We start from the raw sequence: 23,231 nt of genomic DNA, 5'->3' as shown, positions 1-23,231 counted from the left end.
CTTCAAAGCTCTAGAATCTAAGATAATTATTTTAAGACAGTAAATGTAATTTCTAATTAGCACTGTTCTAGTAAAAGCAATATACAGTTAATATATACAGCCATGTATAACAGATTATCAGAAAGTAATTTATGATTTAAATCTTAGTGACACAGATTTACTTGTGGAAGTAAATTTTGCTGAATGTGTAGAAAGAATTGGAATGCATTTTTTTTAAAAAAAAATCTTGACAGGTATTAAGTTACTAACAAACCTTGATTATGTGTTTTGAAAAAAAAGTTTAGCAATCAGGTTATTAAGATAGAGGAATTTTTACAACTTTGAAAACATAATATTGGTCTACCATGAAAAATAGTAATTTGGCTTGATTTTTATGCTTATGTGCTTTTCAAAAAATAGTATTTAATGTCCTTAGTTAAGTTTCATGCCTCAATAGTTTTGACATTTGTAGAATATACTAGAAGTTTCCTGCTAATAATTTGTTTCTTCAATTTAAAGAAGAGAATCACTGTAGTCTGAAATATTTCCATTTGATATGCAATAAAATCTACAAATACATAATTTAAGGCTACAAGAACAAAAATACAATTTTAAAACCTTTACTAGTTTTTAAAAATCTAAACATATTTATGTGGATTATTGTTATTTACAAACACAATTTTATTAATTAAGAATTTGTGATTTGTAATTCTAAGTCTAATTTGATCTTTTACCTTTTTCCAAAAACAAATATTCAGTTTATTGCCTAATTGAATGCAAAAAGAAATTTGATGTGATTTGGCCCTGAGATCAATGGGCATGGTTTTTATATTATATTTTTCATTCTTGCACAGGAAAACACATGGCAAGAATTCTTCAGTGTATAGCCATGATGGCGAACCTATGGCACGTTTGCTGGAAGTGGTACGCAGAGCCATTCTCTGAGCATGCCAGCTTTTGTCTGTTGCTCTTCTGGTTCTGGCGCGCACATGTGCGCCTGCCAGCTGGTCTTTGTGTGCACGGGAGCGGTGGAAACTGGAAGCTCAGCTTCCCGGAGCACAGATGCGCGCTGGGCAAATGCTCTTCTGGTTTCTGGCGCTCCCTCTCCCACGCGTTCCCGTTCCAGCACTCGGTGCTTTAAAGGTTCACCAACACTGGTGATAATTACAGTTGATAATTTACTATAAAAAAAAATAACAGCATGCATTTAAAAACCTATCCCTATTGTTTTTTTAGCAATTATTTTATGGAAGCCACAGCATGCTAGATCTGGTAGTATGGGAATACGTAATTGAAGAGAGGCAGTACCTCAATAATTCAGTCCCATACCATGTAGGACTTTAAAAACAGCATCTGGAATTGGACTGGAAACAAACCAATGGTTTGGACTGGAAAGTAACCAATGCAGCACAAGGAAAAGAGTGTGGAACACAGAAAACGTTCTGTGCTGCTATATTTTGCATCAGTTGAAGGTTCTAGATGATCAAGGGAAGCCCATGTAGATCACATTACAATACTACAAATGGGAGGATCTATGAATGGGTGCTATTGGTACACAATATAAAATTGTGTGAAGGCCTTCCTAGTCATGATTGCCATTTGCTCCTTGAGCAGGAATTGTGAATCCAGGAGGATGCCCATATTTCCAAAGGGACAATGCACCAAAGAAGGCACAATTCCAGAACCAAAGGGTCTCAATTCCCAAAAGCCACCCAGTATTGCCAAAGTTCAGTTTATTTATTTATTTTTATTTATTTATTTATTCATACTTTTATACCGCCCTAGTTTAAACTGAATATTTAAAATGAATATTTTTTCCCATTCAGATCTCCATAGACTCCAGACAATTGGTTAATACATACACAGCATTATTTAATTCTCCAGGAACACATATGTACAACTAGGTATCATGGTACTGGATTAGTTCACCCAGTCTCATGTAAAAGTTAAAGTTGACAGGTGAAAACACTGACCCCTAGGGGCTGAGGGTGGTATTTCTCCTCCCCAATCATTGTTAACTGGAATTGACCCTGGAGAAAGAAGGTGAAGCAGCACAACACCATGCTACCCAGTCCTCAGAGTTAATCCAGTATATCATGATCAATGATATGAACAGATAGAAAATCATCATTCAGAGATCAAGCAAAGTAAGGTTAGATGTACTCTCCAATTCCATCCAAAAGCATGACTAATTCCCTTTCTGGCCAATATCCAGGTTTAAACCATGACTGAGAAGGATCTAGATAATCTCCTTTATACAAGGAAAAGAAATAATTCAATAAAAGCATTAGCATTTAAGTTGCTCATGGAAAGAGAAAAATTGACATCTTCCTCTACTAATTTTTAAATTATTAACTCTACATTATGCCAAGTACTGCCATAAGCATCAATTTTAAGGCAAAACACATCATTTGAATGCAGTCACATTCTCAATGACTTGCATCCCATGTGTTTTGATGGCTCTGCATCATCCTTACAAACATACACCTTTGTCTTTGATTACACTAGTAAAGGGTAAAAAATAGAGTGAAATTATTATTCCTGTTTAGTACTCCCAGATGTTTTGCAGCCAACTTTGTTATTTGATGATTGTCTGCCTGCAAAAGTATCAAATTATGTTGACAAGGAGGTTGGGAAAAACTATTCAAAATAATCAGAAGCTCTGTATTTTTTTCTCTCCAGAGAAAAGAATCAGTCTCTTTTGAAGCACATAGTGACGGCTTTCAAACACAAGCAGTTGTAACAATTTACAGGCATGGTTTTCACAAATGTGAAAAGCAATCCTGATTATACAACAATAATAATAATATTACATATTTTTGAGAAGGACTTGCTAGGTGGATAACATTGCCAAATCAAGTCTAAACATCTATTTGACTGCGAAGGACCATAAAAAAATATCAGTTCCTAATTAAGATGTTTTTGGAAAATTGCAGAAGGAAGACCAAACTGAATGTAGTTTGTATTGATTACAAGAAGGCATTTGACCCCCTGCCAAATGATTGGATAATCAAGTGCATAAAAATATTAGAAATCAGAAGAAACATCAAAGGTTTGTGCAAAGATCAATGGAGGAATGGAAGACAACAGTTGTTGGTCAATAATTATAGACTGGGGGAGGTTAATATCGAGAGAGGATTTTTTCAAGGACACTCACCATCATCACTACTATGTCATTCCACTGATTCCACTGTCAGTAATACTGAACAAGTCAAGCCATGGCTATCAAACATCAAAAACATCTACTAGGCTATCCCACCTCCTTTACACCAATGATCTGAAACTGTATTGGAAAAGGCCAATTGAAATAGAATTGCTGCTCAACACTCTCTCTATTCACAACCAAGTTATTGCAATGGAGTGAAAAAATATACCACCCTTATCATCAACAGGAGACAATATTGAAAACCGAAGAAATCAAGATGACATATGAAAATAACATCATGACTCTGGATGGGGATGAACAGAAGATAAACCTGTAGCTCAGGGTTGAATTGTGGGATCCTTGGTGCTCTCTGAATTTCACTGCTACCACTGATGATTTTACCTAGTTCTGTAACGAAACATCTGCAAGAAAAAAACCAAGCTCAGAGAGCACCAAATACCTCACTGTGTGGACAAACACTACAAATACCTGGCACCCTTCAGGGCTGACTACATCAAGCACAGTGAAGTAAAGAAGAAGTAAAGAAGAAGAAATGAATACACTTAGAGAGTGAAAAAGATCTTAGAATCAGTGGAGGAAATACCATCTATTCCAGCAATTAGATACACCGCTGGAATAGTGGACTGTACTCAAGCAGCACTGAAAGCCCTGGTTAGAAAGACCAGAAAAATAATGACAATGAACCATGTCCTTCATCTTTGCATGGATGTTGACAGACTCTATTTACCAAGGAAAATAGGTGGGCATGAAATGTTGCAAGATGGTTGAAAAAGGGAAAAAAAAAAGACATTGGATGAATACCTGAAGGGCAGTGCAGAAGATGCACTGAAGCTAGTATGCTAGGAAGGCTTACTGAGTACTGTAGAAACCAAACTGGCGGACTGGAAAGATCAAAATTAAGAAAAAAGACATGGAAAGGCAAAGTATTACTGGACAGTACATTAAAAAAAAATAGCAGGCAAAACAGAGAACAGCAAGATCTTGTTGAAGTTGAAGAAAGAGACAGAGGGGGTAATTCTAGCTGCACAAGACCAAGCCTTAAGAACAATGCGTACAGAGCCAGAATTGAGAAAACAGCAACAGACAGCAAGTGCTGCCTCTGCAAAGAAGAAACAGTGGACTACTTGGTTAGCTGCTTTAAGAATGTTGCTCAAACTGCCTATAAACAACAGCACGACAAATTAACAACAATGGTACATTAGAAGGAATACTATTTATCTGCACGCAGGAACTGGTTGGACCATAACATATAGTGTAGGAAATGAAGAAACTAAAGTCTTCTGGATCTTTAGATTTCAAACTGACACTTGCTACATAACATTCCAGATTTAACTGTCCATAAAAAAGACAAAAATGTCTAAATAGTGGACATTACATACCTGAAAATAGTAGAATAGAACAGAAAAAAACTGGAGACGATAACAAAATAAAAGACCTGCAAACAAATAGAATGACCGTGGCAAAATAAAGCAATGCTAGTACCAATAGCAATAGGTGCCTTGGGTTCAATCCCAAAACAACTGCAGCAGCACTTGAACACCACTGGCATTGCCATCAGTCAATTATAACTTTACACTATCCAACATAAACATTTGCTTATCCCAGGTCCTTGGGAAGTACTCAATAGATGGATAAAGATGTTAAATCCAATCAAAACATCTGGCTGATTGTGTAACAAATAATACTATTTCAGGAGCAAGCTACTGGAACGAATAAAATTAAGGCCAGAATTGAAAAATCATCAAATGTTTCAAATTTCATTTAATTTGCAAATTGTGCAAAAAGCAGAAGAATTAGTAGATCATATGATCAGTTTTTACAAGAAGATTGCACAAATTGATTCTAAATAAGAACAAAATGCAGTCATCAAAATGACTCATTGTAACATCTGAAAAACTGTTCATGTACCAGTAATGCAAAATTGGTGGTAATATATAGTTGAAAAAGTAACTGAAAATGAGCAGGTTAAAATATTGTGGGTTTCTGAATAAAGATTGATAGAGTCTTAGCTCATAATCATAGATATAACTGTGGTTGAAAAGAAGAAAGTGTGAATACAAGAGGTTAATAGAATAGAATAGAAGATGACGTGTTGGAGAAGATCACAAAGTATCAAGATCTGAATATAAAAATTGAAAGATTATGCCATAAACAGACTGTGTGGTCCCAGTGGCTTATTTGGGTGCCATATCAAAAAAAAGTTTGGATGGCACTTAGAAAATCTGTCCGCTGACAAAATTGCAAAAGGTCAACTGCTTGGATTTGCACATCTACTATATCAAGACATTACAACAATGTAAGCTTTTGGAAAGAACTCAATAAATACGAAGATTAATACCAGCTAAAGAGCTTTGACTTTACATTGTTGTGAACAGAATAACATAATATGTATTTTTTTTTTCTTTTGTTCAATCATGTCGGATTCTTCAAGACTGCCTGGACAAGTCCCTGGAGTTTTCTTGGCAAGATTTTTCAGAAGTGGTTTGCCATTGCTTCCTTTCAAGGGCTAAGAGAAAATGACTGGCCAAATGTCACCCAGTTAGCTTTGCCTAAAGTGAGAGAAGAACTCATGGTCTCTTGTGGGTTTTTTGCTTGATGTCTTATAATGACTACAGTACAATGTAGCACGGTATAGTACAGTATAAGTATTTAATTATGAACACATAATCTTACCTGATCTTCTTCTCCACCACCTTCTTCGTCATATTTGAGAATGTTGTCTCTCACATCATCTTCTGGATCTATGAGTAACTGCTTGGCCTGACGTTCTTTATCACGGCGTTTCATCCAAACCACAAACATTAGAACTAGAACTAGATGAAGTGCAGAAGAAAGCGAGAGGTTTATTTGCTTCTTATATTGCTATTTTTAAAAATACAAGAAATAAACACCTTCAGTACTTATCTGTCCAGGAATTTATCTGCTTCAACTTGCAACTTAAAGGAAAGAAGCAGTAAATTCCTTCTAATACATTCCCTTATACTATATAGGATGTATAGGACTCGGAGAATTCTGAACGTGATCCATCAAAAAGATAACATTAAAAAAGCTGTAAGAAAATGTAATCTCGGGGAGGTTCAATTGGTTAGAATTCCTTCAGAAAAAAAAATCACTGTATGTATCAAATCAGTTCAGGAGCCATAGCAGCCATACACTAAATAAATGAAGAGATACAGCAGATATACAATATAATCAACTAGTTGCTGTAGATTTCCCTGCTTACAATGTAGACATGAAACAATTAATCTAAGGAAGGAGAATCTAAAAACTCGGACTACTAGAATTTTTTAGAAGGAAAATTAGGGTTTCGGCACAAGAATTATGCTTTCAAATGAGCGAGTTATATTTAAGTGATCTATGGAGCAAAATCTAGTGCGTTTCTTCTGCTTTTTCAGTGTCAAGGGGGAGTAGGCTTGTTTCTGGTGAAAGCAGGGCACTTTGCATAGGTTCAATGTTTTGGTAACTGCTATTCTCAGAGCTGTAAACTACAGTAAATTGTAATTAGATAAATGAGTGCATTTGAAAGAGCAAAATGTACATACATAGGTACGCAGAGGCAGTCAGAGTACTTTCTGAAGCTCTCACGCAAGCCTTGAAAAGACTTGCCAGTTTTAGTGCTTGAGAAGGTGTGTTCTGACTTGTGTGTCATGAATGCTTAACACAGCCATAACACGTATTACATAAATTTGAGGTCAGTGACACACTAGCTTTCTAATTTCTTTATGTAATGATGTATAAAACAGAACATCAATGGCAGTAGGGAGGGAAACAATAACAGTAGGATGAAACAATACAGAACGTCAAACCACTTTTGGAGCTCAGTTTGTAACAAAGACCATGTCTCTTTATCTTGTCTGAAACTTACGGTTCAAAAGCTAGCTGTTTACCATTGTTCTTTTAGCATGACTTTTATACTTATAAATGGAAGAAGAAAAATATCTGATAATTGCTAAGCATTTATAATGCATGATATAAGTTTCCTGCTGTTGTTTTACTGGATCACTTTTACTGTCCTTAGTTTACAACCTTTAAACATCTCTCTCTCCCCTCATATGTGCATGTGCGTGCGCGCGCGCGCACACACACACACACAGTGAGATGGCACCAAAAGATGAACTGCTGAGAGAATGCCTGAGGCAACAGAATACATGGAAGGAAGATCAAGCCATGGCAAGACAAGATCCTACATGGGATGTATCACTGACAGATAGCCTGCTGGTTGACATTAGAAATCCTATCAGTGGCTGAAAAGCAATGAACAAAAAGACAGCACTGAGGAATTGATCACAGTAGCACAAGAATTGATACTAAGCCCAAGTTCCATAAAAACAGGGGTTTTACCAGACTAGAAAAACCCCAAGGTGCAGACTGCAGAGAAGTCTCAGACAGTCCAATACATACTGGCAGGGTGTAAGATACAGTATACAACCAAGTGCTGTGTACAGAAACATATGAACAGTGTTTAAGCTAGACACTCCTGTCCAGACAAGAGATTTCACATAGGTTGTGGAGAATAATAGAGCTAAGGTACTGTAGGACTTTCAGATCCAGATATATATGGAGGTATTGGCCAGCAAACAAACAAACAAACATCATGGTGGCAAAGACCAGAAGACACAATGATGATAAATGTAGTGGTGCCAAGTGACAGCCATGCCAGGAAGAAGTATGTATGAAAAATATGAAGAACTGGGCCTGAAGGAGAAATTATAGAGGATGGGGAAAGTAAAGGCCTAAGTGGTTCTAGTGGTGGTAAGCTGGAAAAGTGGCTCTAACACAGTGGTTCTCAACCGTTATAGTGCTGCGACCCCTTTAATACAATTCTCCACGATGTGGCGACCCCAACCATAAAATTATTCTTTTTTAGGCAGCAATCTCAGCGCGCCTCAGCAGCCGCAGAAGAGGGGGAAAAGCAGCAAACTGTTTTTTTGAATTTATCGCGCCTGAAGCTGTATTGGCTAGCGATCTGAGCTACTTGTGATTGCCTTGAGGACTGAGGCATTAAAGCGGAGACTCCTCCCCTATTAAGTTTATCATGCCTGAAGCCAGATTAGGCTAGCGATTGGGAGTGATTGCAGCTGGCTTGAGAGGGAAACATCAGAGCAAAGATTTCTCTCTTTTTTAATTCATCGCGCCTGAAGTCGAATTCGCAATTCTTCGACTCGCAAGTATATTTCTCATATTTCTTAGGCGACCCCTGGCAAATCGTCATTCGACCCCCAACGAGGTCGCGACCCACAGGTTGAGAACCGCTGCTCTAACAGATCCCAGGAACAACATTGGAACACTTTGTCTAGAAGAACCTCAAACTACCAGGCCACTGGTAGGGGACCTGAGATTATCTCCCATAGAAGTGAGAAAAATGTCTCCCTCTCCCTCTCTCCCCATCCCCTTCAAAAAGATATTAAGAATACTTGCTCTAAAATTTAGAAGATCTTTTCAGAATATGTCCATAAGAAAGAAACCGCAACTTTTAGCAGGAACATTGACTATTATATATTCTCAAATAAACTGTTTATGTCCCATCTACGTATAAAGAATCTACACCATAGCAAACCAATCTTTATCATTTTTAGCACATGTAATGGCTAAAATCACCCAATCACCACTAAAATAATTAAAATATTTACCAAGTAGTATGATGATGCAGAGAAGAATTGCAATGATGGCACCTGTGCCTAGTCCTGCACCAACAATCCTGTCAGCATCTGTACAGTCTCCATTTAAATCACACTGACAAACTTTCACCTTCAGAATAGAAGTGCTAGACTTGGGAGGATTTCCAGAATCTGTTATTATTATTGGAACATCATATATTCCAGCCTCCAAGAACCTGATCTTTAAAGCCAATTGGGCACGGTCACCTGAAAAAAGAAAAGAAACCTAGACAAATGTAGTTTGTTGTATTAATCAAAGTAACCAGAAAACATCTGCTTTAGAATCTCTTTCTGAAATAGTTAAGTTATTTATTGGTGAGCTTCCATCAAATGTGAAAAGTTTGTTTGAATTTTCTTCTAAAGCTTATAAAGGCCTATGAGGAGCTGATTCCAGCTCTTAGAATCAGATCATCTAATTCCATGGACATATTTCTGTAATAGAAAAACCCCAAGATTAGGAAAGCTGAGTCCCCTAATATTGCATTTAATTCAACTGACTATTATATTGTTATAATCATTTTAAGATATTAGAAATAAAAATTAATAAGGACTACTATTACAAAACAAACACAAAAATTGTTATAAAAAGGAATGTATATTACCACTAATGCGAATAATAGTCCAATTTTTCTTAACACTGGGAGGAGAATTTGGCAACTCAAATGCAAATGGTCCAGCATTTGGATCAATATCGTCATCTATTGCTGTGATATTTGTTGCGTTGGGCTGTAGTGTTTCACATGTTGTAGCTTCTTGAGGATCCACTCGAGGAGCATTATCATTGATGTCAAGCAGATAGATCTGAAGGGTACCAGTTCCACTCATTAATGGGATTCCTTTAAGAACACAAACACAAAATAAGTATCCTTTCCATTAAAAAGGGATTGTTATTCTTACTGAACATACTACAAGAAACAAACATACTAACAGAAAAATGTACAAACTAAATAACATCTTTTTCTGACTACAAAGTGTTCTTTTCTGAACATAAAAATGCAGCTGAAACTGAGACGAAGAAAATCTCTGCAGCAGTTTTTACTCCAATGGAAAAAATGTTCCATTGGGTAGGAACAAAGGGTAGGAACAAAACTTCAAATTCAGACTGAAGGTGGAATAGTATCTTCATATTGAATTGACTTTATGATGCTTATGTGGATTTCCAGAGTAAAGACATTGTTTTTTTTTTCTGTGCCAACTTAGTGATATTGCCTTAATGAGGTTGGAATCTCTGCATCAGAGCTGACCATAATACAAGTTGTACAGTAAATCACCACATTTCCTTAAATTAGCATCAATGTAGTATATTTTGACTACAAAGTAGAAACAAGTGGGAATGATACTGGTATATATTTCATTAGGATGCCATATGCTATGAAATTTTAGAATGGCTTCATTTTATAGTTTAAAATTTTATTTGGATTATCTGATATTGCTATATTAAAAACCTGTATCAAAGCAGATACAGAAAAAAGTATGCTTGGGTTTCTAATAGAATTATATAGATTTATTACTTAATTGTAAACTGTTTCAAGAACCAAGAAGTTTTGTTTCATTTAGAATGAGCAAGTTTTATAAGCGTCAAGAGCAGAATGTAGAAATTGGTAATTTTGGGTAGGAATGTCTAAAAAGTGAAGCATTAGAATTCACGGGATCTACAATTTATATGAAAACTCATGGCTATCGCACCACTGAATTCAACGCTTTAGTGTATCCTTTTGGAATGGGCACACAACTTATCAGGCATATACAAAGGAGAGAGAGCTTTGATTGTAGAACCATGGCAGCCATTTTATTTCTTTTCATCTCCTCCTGAAGAAACCATTGTTCAGTTCTTTTTAAGGATTCCAGGTCTTTGAAATCTAACTGTTGCATGATATAGTATTTAAGAATCCTTCACCTTTAGTAAAAAATTATTTCCTTAAGAATATTTTCTGTTTTAATTTCCATAAAAAATGACTCATGGTGTTTGCCAGATGTTCTAGTATCTCTAAATTCTAATGAGGTAAAAATAAACCGAATGAGGTTCCCAAAGTACAGCTCTTTGATGTTAAGTATAAAATTATGTTGGTTATTTGATAACCTTAACAGGAGAAATCATATGTTCCTAGAGAAATAATATAAAGACAGGAGACAGACAAATGGCAAAGAACATAGTAATAAAAATCAAAAGTTCCATAGGAAGACTTTACACATGAAAATAGTGTTTTGGGAAGAGGGTTAGTAGTAAATTAGGTTGTTCAACCCATTTGTAAACAACTTACAATAAATCAAAAAAATTTAAGTGCTTATTATAACTGAAATCAAGACTGGAGCAGCAGCATCTTTTCTAGCAAACACATGGGACTGGGCGGATTTCATCTTAGTCATATTTTTTTTTTAATGGGAAAAATCTAACATCAGCAAGTCCTTGGTATCCAGGTCAATGATCAGTGCCAGGATATCCTGGCCCTTAGCTCTCTACTTTCCAATTACTAATAGTATTAATGTTACAGAGTAACTCCTATTCAGGTACTAATCTTTCTATAATGATACCTATACCCAGAGAAATTCTCTTTTACTTTATTATGAGTATAACATAGCATTTATATCAGTATTTCATATCCTTGTTTTGCTGATGATATTCATGGGACTCAAAAATACAAATGACAGGCCTTTCAAATTAATCACATACCACTGTCGGTGGCAAGGAAAGTAGCATTATACATATTATTTTTCACATGTGGTGATTCTCTGTCCAGAATACTAGTTGTTGTTATTTGACCATTAATTGGATCAATCTTCAACCAATTGGCTGGATCTGAAAGTTTTGAATATCTGCAAAAATTAAACATAAAGCACTATATTAACATTAGATGCATTTGGTCAAACAAATCATCAGCAGGAAGATCTCACAGAAAACAAATTGTACATGAAGTGTTTTTTTGCAGAATGTGCTACAAGAAGGAAAATAATTTGTATTATTGAATAATTTTTCATATTTATATATTTGCTATATATCACCCAGTTACATAATATTTTTGATATCCCTAGACATATGCAATGTCTTAAAATTGTATAGTATTTAAAAGCATTGTCATGTAAACATTACATAACTGTTGAAAATTAAAATTACATCACTGATGAAAAGTAAACCTCAATGATTAAAAAGTGCATGACTTGATGTAGTCTCATTAAATTACTTGAAAAGTGGAATGTCTTCATCATTCTTAATTCAATTCTAAGCAAGAATCATTTAAAAAGAAATAAAAATTTTACTTGCTTTGGGGATTCTACTCTGCAAGTAATATTTGGAAAGTCCTTAAAATTTAAACCAGACCGATTCAATGAAAAACACTTTAATCACATACTTTTTACAGACAGGAAGCTAAAATCTAGGCTATAAGGTAGCGTAGGAAGACAGAGAAACAGACAGACAGGCTAATGAATGAGGGTCTGATGGCGAAAGGCAGGACAATTTTTCCAAAGGCTGCATTACACTGATCTAGTCCAGTGTTGGACAATGACAATTTCTCAATTCAAATGGAAGGCCAAAATTATTGGTGGAAGGAAAGGAAATGACTGTCCCTATGAAAAGTGAGGAAAGGAAGCTATTTTTATACTGCACACAGTTCTTCAGATCAACTGGCAAGAAAGCTCAGCAAATGTGGGTCTAAATGACTAAGGGCAAGGTGGTGAATTTAAGGTAATAGACCACGCCAGACTGGAACTCTGATATAGAGCTACCCTGAAAGAAGGCTGTAGAGGAAAGAAGAGTTTTGAGAATAAGAGAACAACAGTTGCAGAAACTCACTCAGTTAGTACAAAACACAGACAGGTAGAATTTGGGAAGAATTGTAGAATTTTTTTGAAAACTAGAAGAATGATCAGTTTGAGGATAAAAATACTAATTCTATTTCACTCAAAAACAAAATAGAAAGTATTTGGGCAAAACTGTGTGGTAGATATGACGTTATCTGCTTGCACCAGACAATTTTAACTTCTAGAACACTGCATGTCTAGAAGCATAAAATGTATCTAAATCATAGAGATTCAGATGAAGAACACTTTTTAAAACAACCTTCCAATTATTCCTGCATGCAAAGGAGCAAAGGAGGGAGTCATTTATTTATAGGCAACCAAAGGGTGAAGGCAGTTATGTGTTACCTTAAAGTAGTCTGTTGCATGTAACGATCTGGATCCTGAGCTGTGAATGATGTTAAAACAGCCCCAGGAAGAATCCCTTCCTCCTGACGTATAAGCTTTGTGACTGGGACAAAAGTTGGGCTTTCATTCACATCAATAACTGTAATGGATACAGTGGCTGTGGACTGAGGAGGATGCTGTATTCCTTTTGCCAAAGGCACTTGGTTTTCTGCAGCTACGGTCAGTACAAATTTCCTATTGCTCTCAAAATCAATAGGCTGGCAAAAGCAAAATACAATATAAGTTATTTTAGTCAGAGGCTACACAAAAAAATTAAGTACAATATAGCAACATATAAGAGAAGTTGTAATATTACAGAAATACTTATTTAAAGTCTCTTGAACATCTTAGAGATCTGCAACAGGAAGGAACAAACTATATGTGAAAGCCTTGTTATTATTACTATTATACAAACACAGCCTCCTCATTTTTGAAGTTGCTTCTTACCCTCTAGAGTAAGAAGTAGCATAAAAAAAAGAAAAAAAATCAAAAACTTTTCTAATATCTGCATTTTTTATTCCATATGATTTCCAATATCTCAGTAGTTAGGGCAACTTCTACCGGTATATCAATTTTTAAAAGATTATTAGTAGTATCCTGAGGTGAAGAACTGCAAACATATTCACATTTAGCTATTTATGTTGTCAAATTCAGATACCGTTTTCATGGAGTGAGGGATTGCTTACCAAATAAAATATAACCCCTTCAGGAATCATTACACTGTATTAGAGCTAATAAGGGCTTAGTGCTTCTTTGGGGAATTCTTCCACATTTATTTATCCAGTTTTACCTTCCATTTTTTTCTTGCTTGTATTCTGACAGGTCTAAAAGAGTTTAATTTGAAGCAAACTGAGCTGCTTCAAATAGATTATACTTTTGAGCCTTTCATTTCGTCCTCTTTACAGAGATTTAGTTCAATTTTAGCTTTTCTGTTTTGTTTTCCATTTCAGACCCTTTTAGTTTGAGTGGTTCATTTATGCATGAATATAAAGTACATCATCATATACTTCTTATGAAAATGTTATATTTTTGGAAATATACAACAAAATAATCTAGAAATATGAAAAGTGATTCTCTTACTCTTCATGCTAGTATGAAGAAACATTCTACAATACTGAAACTATAGTTTAATTTTGCTTTGATTGAGTGCTTGGGGATATTTCATGCAAGGAAATGAAGTCTAGTATATGTACTGAAAGCGATTGAAATATCTATAAAATCTATCATTTTTAATTTACTAAATTAGAAACGTGGATTGAGCAATAATTGCATGTCATGAAGAATGACAACACAAAGGATTGTTTCTTTCCCTATCATTACCGGATATGCATAAACCGAATCACCTTAAAAATACAGTTGTGGCATACTCTATGAATGCTTCAGGGCTGGATCTATTATTGCAAACTAAAGTAATGAACATGAAAACTTCCCACTAAGGTACCGAATATTTGTGATGTGGCAATCTTCATAAATGTGATATGTATGTAAGTTTGGCACTGATGATAAGAATGATTTTAAAAACATAATGAGGCATCATGAGACTACTTTGAAATCTATCTCTTAAAATCCATTTTCACTTCAATTGCAAGCTTGGTAATAGCACTGATCCCAAATAGGGGAAAAAGGAAGAAAGAGACTATGGGAAGTTCATATTGCAGAGATAATTGATCCAATTCTCAGTATGATGCCACTACTTTTCTCTTCAATTATGTTTGTACCTGCAGATTTATATTCATTGGGGAGATTTTAAAACAAATTGATCTGCTGCTTGCACATATAGTTTGATCCTAAATAACATAATTGGCTACACATAATGCAATTAATTTTAGCAACTGCAAGTCAAGTCAGACTCATAAAACAACAAATAGATTAAAATCTATTGTTCTCAATCAGAATTCTGCCATTTATAAAATTAAATATCGTGATCTAATTCAGGTTTTTCAAATTATGTTAAGTGGAACCCTAGTGTACCATGACATCTATAGCCGTTGGATGAGATATAAGATATATCACATTATAATTCCACACTAAACCAACTAACTGATGCAGTGGAGGTGTTTCTTGGTGTGTGGAGACTATGGGAGTTTGAATGGGGAAGAACAGGCTTCTATTCAACCCTAGCATGACCACATGGCTCTGGCTCTTGGCACTTTCTATCTTTTAATCCAAATTGGGCTGTACTATTTCAAGCCGAAGCAGTGCACAATTTGAAGGTCTTCCTTTTCAAGAACAAATGATAGTTGTGGACAGCTTTTTTGCGTAACTTCATATTATATACCAATAGTATCTGTTCCTAGTCCAGGACTCTGCATACAATCATGCCTTAGTCAACTCTCAAGTGGATTACTGCAATGTGTTTTACATTCCGTTGCTCCTGAAGAGCCTCTGGGAATTGTAGCTGGTTCAAAAATGTGGTGCTGTGAACAGTTATAAGCATTCTTCAGGGTAACACCTCTCTTATGGGAGCAGAACTGGTTACTTGAGTATGTTCAACTCAAGATGCTGGTGGTCACCAGAAACCTCTTCCCAGCATTGAGTTGGGATATTTGCCTGTTCCCAAACACTTCTACCTTTCCCATTAAATTTGGCAGGAGAGGGGTACTACTGGTTCTGTTGGTTAAGAAATTTCTTCCTGTGAAAACCCAGGAAAAGAGTCTTTTCTTTGTGGTGCTTACACTTTGAAATGTTATCCCCTAGATTACATTGGTCTTGATCAGGCAAGACATGTGCAAAGCTATGAAGACGTGGATGGTGTCTAAGTATAAGAGTTGGGTTGTCAGAGCCTGTGATATTATGTTAATTGTTGATTGACAACAATTGGCTGCTAGCTATGTGTTTTGCTATGTGCTTATTTCTTAATAGCCACCCGACTTAAATTAAATTAAAAAAATCAAGGTTGAATACAAGGTTATCCATAGCCATTTTTCTAAACAAAAATGGTGACTCAGTGAAGAGAACCATGGATGCCATTTTTTAGATTAGAGTTTTTGTAATTTTTAATTAATAGGTTTTGTGGTCAAATTTTTTTTGAAAGTCCATTTGTTGCAAATTTAAAAAATGTGCAACACAAACATAGATTTCTTAATATGTAGATTTGAGATACTTCAATTTGGCCACTTTCTTTCATATAGAAACAATCCTAAACTACCTTTCTGAATTACGCATACAAAGCAAATATCTATTCATGCTTAACTTGGCAAATACATACCTTCACGACAGTTACCAACCCATCATTGCTATTTGGATCAGTAAGAATGGTAAACCGGCCTGAGGGATCGCCACTTGTCATTCTGTATACTGCATTCCAAGCAGGTGTGTGTGGCTGATCTTTATCTGTCACAGTTAAATTAGCTACTATAACATCCACTCTGTTTTCAGGAACTTCGCCATAGAACTAAAAATATAAATCACACATACTTATGTAAAAAATGTCAATTTAATATTTCTGAAATATTATTATGTTGTTTCTCTGTTGAAGCACTGAAGATCCTCCATGTTCCTAAATTATTATCTTCATTCAGAAATACTGTGCATGGGAATATTACCATATTTTTCAGTGTATAAGATGCACCCTTTTTATCCCCAAAAAGAGGGTGAAAATCTGGGTGCATCTTATACACCGAATGTAGCCCCATCCACCTGTCGCCCCCCACCCTTTGGAGGTTGTCAGCCTCTGTACTTTGCACAGCTGCGCGTCCTCATGAAAACGGTCTTGCATCTGCTGCGGTGCTTCAAAGGGCCAGACTACAGCTGATCAGTGCTGTAGGCAGCTAGTAGACCGGTGCCTCTATTTTTAAAGAAGGTAGACCGGTGCGCTCCCCCCCCCAAAAAAAAATAAAAATAAAAATAAAAAATAAAAAAGCAATTAGTAGACCGGTGCCTCTATTTTTAAAGAAGGTAGACCGGTGTGCTCCCCAAAAAAGGCAAGCAAGCCTGGTAGACTGGTATGTTTCCTCATTACAAAAAAGATTTTTTTTGGTCAAAAAACTCACAGTGACTCTGAAAGAATTGAACAGAAATGGGCTGGAACCCAGATCTGCTAGAGATGTTTTTCTCAGGCCGACTGAGTCGAAACTGGGCCTAACAGGAAGGAGGAAGGGGCATGCTCAAATAATTATGACTCATCCGGCTGTAGCAACCCATGTCTGACCGATGCCTCAGCCTGGAGAACTGGTGGCTTGCTGGGCGCTGTGCAGGAGGTGTAAGGCAAGGTGCTGCCACCTGAAAACTGTTGCCGTGATCTCTACTGCCTGGAACCGCCCAAAAACGCGATGCTCTTTCTTTGCCTCTGTACACCCCATTTTTTGGAACTGGGGAGGTAGCGGAGATTGAGGCAACAGTGTTTTTGGGTGGCCTTTTGCCCCCTTGCGCAGAACCTGCTTTGCCAAGCAAGTCCCGACCTCCGTGCTTCCCCAGGCCGCTCCCATTATCAAAATCCGAATGGAAGGGAGGATGCCGCTGATCCTGATGCTGGTAGGCAGAGGCAGAATTCTTTTTTTCTTGTTTTCCTCCCCCAAAATTAAGGTGCGTCTTATACTCCAGTGCATCTTATACACCAAAAAATACAGTAGTTAGTATTTTAAAAGAAGTAACATCTCTCTGACTCTAATGAGCTAGACCAGCTTTCTGAACTTGGCCAGATAAGGAAGATTGCAATTCTAGAATTCCTAGGTGTAATGGACTGTAACTCAAGACAGAGAACTAAAATAAATAAATAAACATCTGCTTCTGTTTATCAGGCAAACATATAATTTATCTGTCATTTCCTTATTTGGTGCTCTAGGTGGTAAGTAATTCTGATTCATTGATCCATAGTCATTTTTCAGACTGAAGATCACCCTTCGTCACAAAAAGTCAGTAGAGCCAGGAGAAAACAAAAATTCATTTAATATACAATGAATTATTTCAGTAAACAATACATACATTTAATTCAGTGACTCTTCGTGTATGTAACGTTGTTTCTGATACACACACACATACACATAATCTATATCTATATATTCATTCAAAATTATAGTGCGATAATGGTTAATACTATCTTATTAAAGTCAGAGAAAGTCACTGAATGGCTAATACAGCTTGGTTCCATTGATGTAGAGAGGATGAAAATATGGAATTAAATAATTAAAGTTCTCCTGTCAGAAACATATTCAGTGCATTTAGTTTACTAGGCAGGCAAGTAAGAACTATCCGCATTCTATATCCCTTTTCTTTACTGCATACTTACAATCATGGCGGTGAACTCTGGGGGATTGTCATTGATATCTGTCACTGTGATGATAGCAGTTGCCGTATTTGAAAGACCGTATGTTGGATTTCCTTCCATATCTGTAGCTTGAATGATTAATGTATACTGTTGTACTTTCTAAAAAAAAAAGCACCATCACAAGATGACATAAGAGCAGTTACAGATAAACCCAGCATTCCAAGGGGATAGTTATATCAACAAAGTAATTTTTTAATGATGCAGTGAATTTATCACATTGGTCATTCCTATCAATATCACTTAAACTGAGTTTGGACTTGCAATAATCAAGAAGAATGAACGACACTAAATTCCAAAAGAACTGTTTTCTTGCTTGGTTTTGTAGATATCTTAAGAGTAGCTTTTTAAATAGCAAGCAATAATCAGTTGAAGAACACTTTTTAAAATATATATTTTTCATTTTTAAAAACACAAATGCTACGCAACAGTCAAAACTAAAGTAGGTTGGGTTTTATTATCTTTTTTTTAAAAAAGGCTCATAAGAACTAAGCATGGGAGGGCACATTCTTGGCAAATGATTCAAAATGCCAAGGCTTTGTGGTGAGGGGAACTGGAGGGTAACGGTGGCAACAACTTTTCTGTATCGCTATGGAAACCAGTGGAGGCAAGGATAACAGAAACTAGTCCCTAAAAGAGAAACCCCAAACAAAATTATTTCATTAATGTTAAACATTAGGAACCAGATAGCTCTTCTTTGTCAACAGCACAGCTAGCTTCTTTTTTTGCTTTGTCAAAAAAGAGCCTTTGGTGGTGGGAAAGTCTGTTTTTAAAGCACTGTTGGAATGAAGCCAAAGGCAGAAGAACACATTCTTCTTCTAAGAAGAGGAATTTGCTTGCTTCAGGAATTAAATTGTTTGAAAATAATTAATGCATTTCATTAATTATTTTAAATTAATTAATTTTATGATGTAGTTACTTGCAACTTCTTGGCAATGTATTCTGGTATGAGACGTTATCAGTTATGAAAGAAATATTCTTTTCCCCAATATTTTAAAAATAGGATTAAGCATCCTAGTACTTTTTGGACTGATATAGAGATATTAATATCTAAAGTTCACCATCTTCCTAGAAGAAAAGTAATAAAGATAGACCTTTTCGATGTTGCTTACAATGTTAAGGCCACGAATCGCTTATTGATATAGCTAAAACAAAAATACCATTCCTGGAGAATCAACTCTTTATAATGATGTTTTTACGTATTTCATTTCTTAAAGTAACATAAAAAATGTTACTTTTTTTTAATACAGAGAAAATTTTTCAAAATGCTGCACTGAGAATCTATGTTTAAGGGAAACCAAGTTATTTAAAAAATTTTTTAACTTTTTTAAATGTAAAGGTTTAAATTGATTATTCTATCATAGGCCTGTCAAACGTGTGGCCCGTGGTCCAGATGTGTCATGCACAGGCCACGCCCACCCCAGCTCCACAAAAGCAAAAAACTTCATAATACATCACGTGACGCAATTGAATTTGATACCCGTCATCTCCATGGGTTATATTGGTTAACAGAATTGGGTGCAATTCAAGATGCTTGTTATCACTTTTAAAGCCCTTCATGACTTGGGACTGAGTTAATTGAGGGACTATGCTCTTCTAGTTACTTCTACCTATCCAATCCAGTCCGGCAGGATGGGCATAATCCAGGTCCCATCAGCCAAGAAATGTCAACTGGCAGGGATTGGGAGACATGCCTTTTCTATCATAATCTCTGTACCTGGAAAATCCTCCTTTCTGAGTTTTATTTATTTATTTTTATTTATTTATTTATTCGTCATAACAATATAACAATATATATATACAAGCGTTGCATAAAGGGTTATATAATATATGAACGTATATATGAGGAGAAACGAGGTACTAAAAACATATATATACATAGGGGAAGAAACAGTAGGACAGGAACGGTAGGCACATATGTGCTCTTATGCACGCCCCTTAGAGTCCTCTTAGGAAAGTGGTGAGGTCAACCGTGGACAGTTTTTGAATAAAGCCTTTGGGGTTATGAGAAGAAACTACAGAGTCAGGTAATGCATTCCAAGTATATACAATTCTGTTACAGAAATCGTGTTTTCTGCAATCTAAACTGGAGCGGTTGATATTGAGTTTAAATCTATTGGTAGCTCTTGTGATATTGTTATTGAAACTAAAAAAGTCATTGACAGGAAGGACATTACAACGGATGATTTTATACGCTAAACCCAGATCTTGTCGAAGGCGACGAAGTTCCAAGTTTTCTAGACCCAAGATATCAAGTCTGGTGGAATAAGGTATTTTATTAGTTTCGGAGGAGTGGAGAATTCTTCTCGTAAAATACCTTTGGATACGCTCAACTGTGTTAGGATGGTCCTGAACCTGTTGGCCTATCAGACCTGGCTATGTGCCTGGGCATAGGTTCTCGAATTGCCTGAAAGGCTCTATTTCCTAGTTATATTTACACCAACAGCTTACAATATCTCTTGCTATTTGTATAATTTTTTGTATTGTGTTTTAACTACTTTAATTGCTTTTATGATTATTTATCACACAGAGTCATTGGTTTCAGATATACAAAATGACTGATGAATGAACGAAAAAGTTCAGTAATGAGTTACAAATTTTTCTCTTCTGAAGATTATTTTTTATGTCTGTGGGTGAAGAGAGATGAACGGTAATCATGATCTCATTTATGGAGGTTGGGGGAGATAGTCCTGCTTGTTATGGGGATATAGGTACTTTTTTTCCTCATTAAGCTATACAATAGTAGTTTCTTTAATAAAAATACATAAAAGTTATTGTACATGATTTCTTTAGTTTTCCATACGTGCACACAAAAGGATGGTGAGAGTGATGGACTGTATTTTGGGTAATTTGTTACACAAAATCAGTACATGATTCTGAGAGATTCCAGAGAATCACAGGGTCCAAAAAGGAGTCAAGCCCATCATATGAAAGCACATCCTAAGATGAAAGCAGAAGCCAGAAAGAAGCTAAAAGTATGTTTAAAATATCTGTATCTACATTGTGAAGGAGAGAGGGAGAGGAGAAAATGAAATCTCAATTATTTTTTCAACCTCCGAGTATAGATTCATAATCAGCCACTCATCTAAGACAAACAAATTTAAAATGTGTGATGCCAGGCCTTCTCACCTCTCTGTCAAGTCCAGCTGCAACTGTGATAATGTCACCTGTTTCATTGTTGATTGTAAACATATTTGGAGAAGGGGTGCTTGGAGCTTGTGACAAGATTCTGTATCTCAGCATTCCATTTAAAACGTTGGGATCATCAGCATCAATAGCAGTGACAGTCATCACATAGGTGCCTAATGAAAGATCCAATAATCGTCTGAGTTAAACAAACACTTTACTTGGATCTTATTAAGGCACTTTGAAGCATCAACCTTAGTTTAAATGTTTACTTCCTCTAATAAAATACATCATAGTCCTTCAATTCAAGCATTTTCCCTAAGGCCTGTAATTAATAAGGAATTGTTAAGAAAAAAAACTTATGAATTTATAAAATACCAAAATTCACCTACTGCTAAAGCGAAAGTATTGTTTAAATTGTTTCGTCTTTGATTGTTTAGCTTATAGAAAATGAACCCCAATAATATAGTAAGACAATGCCTGTTAATTCAACATATAGGGCCATAAAAATGACCATTTAAACTGCAGATTTTTGAAGCAATTAAGAGATGTTGGCATGATTAAAGGCTCTGCGCGTGCGCAAGATGGCGCTGCGGTAAAACCTCTTGTCGGCGGATCTGGGATTGCCCAGCTGATGGCATCGTCGTGGCCGTTCGTTTAGCTGTTTTCGCCCCCCGGCCCAGTAGAAGATCTTCCTCGCAGCCGCGGGAGAGGTCTGTGGATCTTTTAGGACCCGCGGCTGCTGAGAACGGGCCGGGAGGGCGATCGGCGTATGACGGCGGCCATTTTGGATGTCCGGGAGGAGGAGGCGTCCGGGAGGAGGCGGCGTTGTGGTCGGCGTTTTGGTTGGCGAGCCGGCCCCCCCTCAGCTTTCCTCGCTTGCTCCCCCTGTTTCTATCTTAAGGATTCCTAAGGACTCTCCTGATATCAATAACGGCGGTCCCCTCGATATCGGAGGGAGGGGGCGATACCGGAGGTAAGGAGGGCGGTCTGGCCTATTTTTTGGGCCTGGCTTTCCTGCCATAAGATCTCTCCTGTCGCAAGGACAATGGCGCAAGGACAACGGCGCCCCCTTCGATATCGGGGAGGAGGAGGACGTTTTGGCCGCCTTTTTGGCCTGGTTTGGTCTGGCTCCCTAATAGCGGCGATGTCGGCCGCGCCCTCTCCCTTCCCCCGTTTGTTGGGGGTTTTGGGACGTATAACATCCTCTGGGCACTTTGTGATCTCTTTGGGAGCTGTTGCTGGGCCATATTGGAGTCGGACTGGAGTTCTGGGAGCTGCTGGGAGTTGTTGGGAGTTCCATCTGGAGACAGCGATGGACTTGGAAGGCGGCTTGGATGGCAGCTATGGAGCGCCTTTCCCTCCCCCCCCTCTTTTTGGGACCCGGATATTTTTTCTGGACAGATTATGCTATTCAAGTCCTGGACTATTAGTTCTGGAGTATGGACTTACCAGGACCGTACCATGGGTCTGATGGTTAGAATATATTTTACATCTTATATGCCATATGTTACATCTTATATCCCATTTGTACCATGGAGACTGACTGTCCATTTTTACATCTTACGTCATCTTATATCTGGATCCTAATTAGAGAGCTACCTCATGAGAACATCTCTGTTAACATCTCTGTTAGTCTGGGACAATCTATTTTCTGCTGACTTTTATTGTTTATTGCATGTGCTATTCTAGATCCGAACTCTTGCGCCTGCGAGGTGCCCCCGCCTCGTGGGAACGGCCTGTTACTTTACCTAAGGCCGGCCTCAATGACGGGTCTTGAGACCCACAGAGGTGGCATGCGAAGAGAAAGAGCCTTTGGGGTTTTTTAGATAGGGCATTTTTAAGGGGTGGGAGGGTT

At 36.9% G+C, this 23,231-nt stretch overlaps 1 protein-coding gene across 1 annotated transcript in view; it reads right to left on the bottom strand.

Annotated features, from left to right (window-relative positions):
- Nucleotides 1–23,231, bottom strand: part of CDH2 (cadherin 2) — a 169,089-nt gene that overhangs the window by 5,118 nt on the left and 140,740 nt on the right. Inside the window, exons 7-14 of the mRNA XM_058177125.1 lie at nucleotides 21,377–21,549; nucleotides 18,212–18,349; nucleotides 16,193–16,378; nucleotides 12,946–13,202; nucleotides 11,474–11,616; nucleotides 9,405–9,638; nucleotides 8,776–9,009; nucleotides 5,819–5,958 (exon numbers count right to left, since the gene is read on the bottom strand). Of these exons, the coding sequence (XP_058033108.1) occupies nucleotides 5,819–5,958; nucleotides 8,776–9,009; nucleotides 9,405–9,638; nucleotides 11,474–11,616; nucleotides 12,946–13,202; nucleotides 16,193–16,378; nucleotides 18,212–18,349; nucleotides 21,377–21,549 (1,505 nt within the window). The remainder of the gene's footprint in view (nucleotides 1–5,818; nucleotides 5,959–8,775; nucleotides 9,010–9,404; nucleotides 9,639–11,473; nucleotides 11,617–12,945; nucleotides 13,203–16,192; nucleotides 16,379–18,211; nucleotides 18,350–21,376; nucleotides 21,550–23,231) is intronic.

Source organism: Ahaetulla prasina, chromosome 3 (genome assembly GCF_028640845.1).
Source record: "Ahaetulla prasina isolate Xishuangbanna chromosome 3, ASM2864084v1, whole genome shotgun sequence".
Classification (NCBI taxonomy): Eukaryota; Metazoa; Chordata; class Lepidosauria; order Squamata; family Colubridae; genus Ahaetulla; species Ahaetulla prasina.
Note: the sequence above shows the minus strand (reverse complement) of the source record. Positions and strands in the feature narration are given on the sequence as shown.